The sequence below is a fragment of the Piliocolobus tephrosceles genome, chromosome 6 (assembly GCF_002776525.5).
Source record: "Piliocolobus tephrosceles isolate RC106 chromosome 6, ASM277652v3, whole genome shotgun sequence".
Lineage (NCBI taxonomy): Eukaryota > Metazoa > Chordata > Mammalia > Primates > Cercopithecidae > Piliocolobus > Piliocolobus tephrosceles.
Genome location: NC_045439.1, coordinates 14,442,337 through 14,446,316, shown reverse-complemented (window position 1 = coordinate 14,446,316; position 3,980 = coordinate 14,442,337). Strand labels below are relative to the sequence as shown.

The following is a 3,980-nucleotide window of genomic DNA, read 5'->3' as shown; positions in this document are numbered from 1 at the left end:
TCACTGCCACAATAATATATGCAACTAAGACTTTTCTTTAAAGAAATAATAATTGGCCAGGTGTGGTGGCTCATGCCTGTAATCTCAGCACTTTGGGAGGCTGAGACAGGTGGATCACGAGGTCAGGAGATCGAGACCATCCTGGCTAACACAGTGAAACCCCATCTCTATTAAAAATACAAAAAATTAGCCAGGCGTGGTGGTGGGCCCCTGTAGTCCCAGCTACTTGGGAGACTGAGGCAGGAGAATGGCGTGAACCCAGGAGGCGGAGCTTGCAGTGAGCTGAGATTGCACCACTGCCCTGCACTCCAGCCTGGGCAACACAGCGAGACTCTGTCTCAAAAAAAAAAAAAAAAAGAAAAAAAGAAATAATAAATGACACGAATTAGCAAAATTCTACTGCTAAGGTAAAATAAGTATTTCCAATGCATGATATTAGTATTTTATTTTGTCCATGTCCTTTAACCCTAAACCTTGAAACTGCAGCAAGCCTGCAATTATGTTTTAATAAAGACAGTTTTACAAGATACAATAGAGTATAGAGACTTACGAAAGATAAGCTCCGAAATAAATGTTCAAAACCAAATGATTCTGGAAAGACAGAGATTTTTATATACTTTACTTGCCATAAATAATAAAGAAGATCAACAAAATTTTTTAAAAATGGGCCAGGCCCATTGGCTCATGCCTGGAATCCCAGTTTTGGGAGGCTGAAGCAGGAGGATGGCTTGAGGCTAAAAGTTTGAGACCAGCCTGGGCACCATTAGCAAGCCCCATCTATAGAAAAAAATTAGCCAGGCATGGTGGCATGTGTGCCTGTAGTCCCAGTTACATGGGAAGCTAAGGCAGGAGGATCACCTGAACCCAGGAGTATGAGGCTGTAGCGACCTGATCATGCCACTGCACTCCAGTCGGGGTGATACAGTGAGACCCTCTCTCTAAAAGAAAAAGAAGTATCATAATCTGTATAATGATAATGACTTTTATAACCGAGGCCTTTACTAATTCAGGCCTATGCTTTTATAAGCAGATTTAGATGCATAACTCCCATCATCAATCAACAATTTGACTTACCTTAATGATATTTTGTAGTTTACATATTTCACTTTGATCAGAGTTATGTGTTCCTTGTGCTTTGGAAGCCTAGATCAGAAAAAGAGAATTAGTAAATAATTATACTGATTTTCTTGTCACCAGAAAGCCACAAACTAACTTCATTATAAGATAGTTTTTTAAAAAGGGGGATTTTCACAGATTCTGATTAAAGAATAGTGAATAATATACAATAAATAAAAGATGTCATATTTAAGAATTTATTAACTAATGGGGGAACGACAATTTTACAAAATAAGTTAAGGTGGAAAAATTTATAGAATATTTTACTTAGCTTGATAAAATGTAAGGGTAAAGATAATTGAGCAGCTTTCTAAAAGGAAATTTCTTTTTTCTTTCTTTATAGTTTGAGACAGGGTCTTTCTCTGTCACTCAGGCTAGAATGCAGTGGTGTGATCATGGCTCACTGCAGCCTCCACCTCCTGGGTTCAAGCAATCCACCCACCTCAGCCTTCCAAGTAGCTGGGACTACAAGCACATGCCAGCATTCCTAGCTAATTTTTTTTTTGTAGAGACAGGGTCTCACTATGTTGCACAGACTGGTCTTGAGCTCCTGGCTGCAAGCAGTCCTCCTGTCTTGGCCTCCCAAAGTGCTGGGATTAGACATGAACCACCATGCCTGGCAAAATCAGATGATTTTACCCAGAAGATCTCTACTCAATAGAGAATAATCTTTGTTTTAACAAATAAATAAAACAACTTTTGGATTCTTCCCATTCAAAGCTGTATGTTGTTCATTTATCTTTATTAATATTACTATATAGCATCTTAATGAACCAAAAGCTACTCTAGGACTGAAAGAATCAAGTATAATAGAAAAAATACAGAATTTAGTCAAAACACATGTGTTTGAATCATAACCACTGTGGCAATGGATGGTATGACTTAAACTTTTAGTTTCTTAGGGCTGAGCGCAGTGGCTCACACCTGTAATCCCAACACTTTGGGAGACCAAGGTGGGTGGATCATGAGGGGAAGAGATCAAGACCATCCTGGCCAACATAGTGAAATCCTGTCTTTACTAAAAATACAAAAAAAAAATTAGCTGGGAGTGGTGGCAGGCGCCTGTAGTCCTAGCTACTTGGGAGGCTGAGGCAGGAGAATCACTTGAACCTAGGAAGCAGAGGTTGCAGTGAGACGAGATCGCGCCACTGCACTCCAACCTGGCGACAGAGCGAGACTCCATCTCAAAAAAAAACAAAAACAAAAACAAAAAACCCTTTCCATTTCCTTATCTATAAACTACAGGTAATAAATACATCTCAAAGTTATTAACATAATAATCTATTGAGATAATACATATGGAAGCATCTTATAAACTGTACTGCAAATATTAATTTTATTATGTCTTGCTAGAAAATTAAGTCCTCTGAAAGGTCCCAAGTACGCCTTTTTTACCTTTATAGTCGAGTACAGGTCTGTCATGGAGTAGGCATTTAAGATATATTGAAGTGAACACACCAAAAACCATTCTCTTCCCTTTGAAATCTTACCCTAAGCAATGTTTCTTAAAATGTGTTCCTCAGGTTATCAGAATCACCAGGGCTATTTGTTTAAATACAGTTTAAGGTCCTAAAACTGGCTAACAAATTGGTATCTCTGAAGGTACTACAGAAGATCTCCAATACTGCCAAGTTCCCCAGGTCATTTCTTATACGTACAAAGTTTAAGAACTCCTGCTTTTTGGAGATACGATGGACAAACAGATCATCCTCTCTAAGGCTTATTTGGGGTACTGAGAATGTCTAGCAACTTGTGAAAGAAGGAGATAATTTTAATTGGGCGTGGTGGTGGGCGTCTGTAATCCCAGCTACTCAGGAGGCTGAGGCAGGAGAATTGCTTGAACCCGAGAGGCAGAGGGTGCAGTGAGCCAAGATGGTGCCACTGCATTCCAGCCTGGGCAACAGACTGAGACTGTGTCTCAAAGAAAAACAAAAAACAAAAAAGAAAGAACAAGAAAAGATACCAAAATTCAAAATCTGAAACACTTCTAGTCTCAAGCATTTTGGATAAGAGATATTCACCCTGTGTAAAATCTAATATGTAAGACAAAAAAGGGCTCCTTGGAAGAAAGTTTACAGCCCCAAATAACAAAGAATTAATTTCTAGTGCATGAGAAACAAAATAGTTTATCATATTTTATAATATCAATTGCCAGATTTTCATTTTACATGTAACTAGAGCTAACAGAAACCTCAGACAACATCTAAGCAAGCGGTTTCAAGCATGGTGCCTTGGAGTCCTGGTGTTTCCACCAGAGGAGTCTCAGGGACTCCAGAAGATAAGGTTCTTGGTTCAACCACAGCAACTCAATTTTTTTTCCTCTCATAATGTTTTATTAAAAAAAAAAAAAAGGATCTGTTGCTTTAATTTTTTTTTTAATTTTTTTTCCAAATAGTGTACAGAAAGGGAAACTGAGACTGGGAGAGAAAGATGACATGACCAAAATCAATTAGAAAGGCACTGGCAGAGGCCAGGCGCAGTAGCTCACGCCTGTAATCCCAGCACTTGGGAGGCTGAGGCGGGAGGATCACGAGGATCACAAGGTCAGGAGTTCAAGACCAGCCTGACCAACATAGTGAAACCCCATCTCTACTAAAAATACAAAAATTAGCCAGGCATCTAAAAATACAAAAATTAGCCAGGCATGGTGGCACGCACCTGTAATCCCAGCTACTTGGGAGGCTGAGACAGGAGAATCATTTGAACCCAGGAGGCGGAGGTTGCAGTGAGCCAATACTGTGCCACTGTATTCCAGCCTGGGTGACAGAGTAAGACTCTGTCACAAAAAAAAGAAAGAAAGAAAGAAAGAAAGAAAGAAAGAAAGAAAGAAAGAAAGAAAGAAAGAAAGAAAGAAAGAAAGAAAG

The 3,980-nt window shown here is 39.3% G+C and overlaps 1 protein-coding gene across 2 annotated transcripts in view; it reads right to left on the bottom strand.

The window, feature by feature from the left end:
- The window catches only part of TRIP11 (thyroid hormone receptor interactor 11), a 73,786-nt gene that overhangs the window by 50,631 nt on the left and 19,175 nt on the right, over positions 1 to 3,980 (bottom strand). For both annotated transcript variants that reach the window (XM_023205487.2, XM_023205486.2), the window contains exon 5: positions 1,075 to 1,143. In XM_023205487.2, coding sequence (XP_023061255.1) covers positions 1,075 to 1,143 — 69 coding nt within the window. The remainder of the gene's footprint in view (positions 1 to 1,074; positions 1,144 to 3,980) is intronic.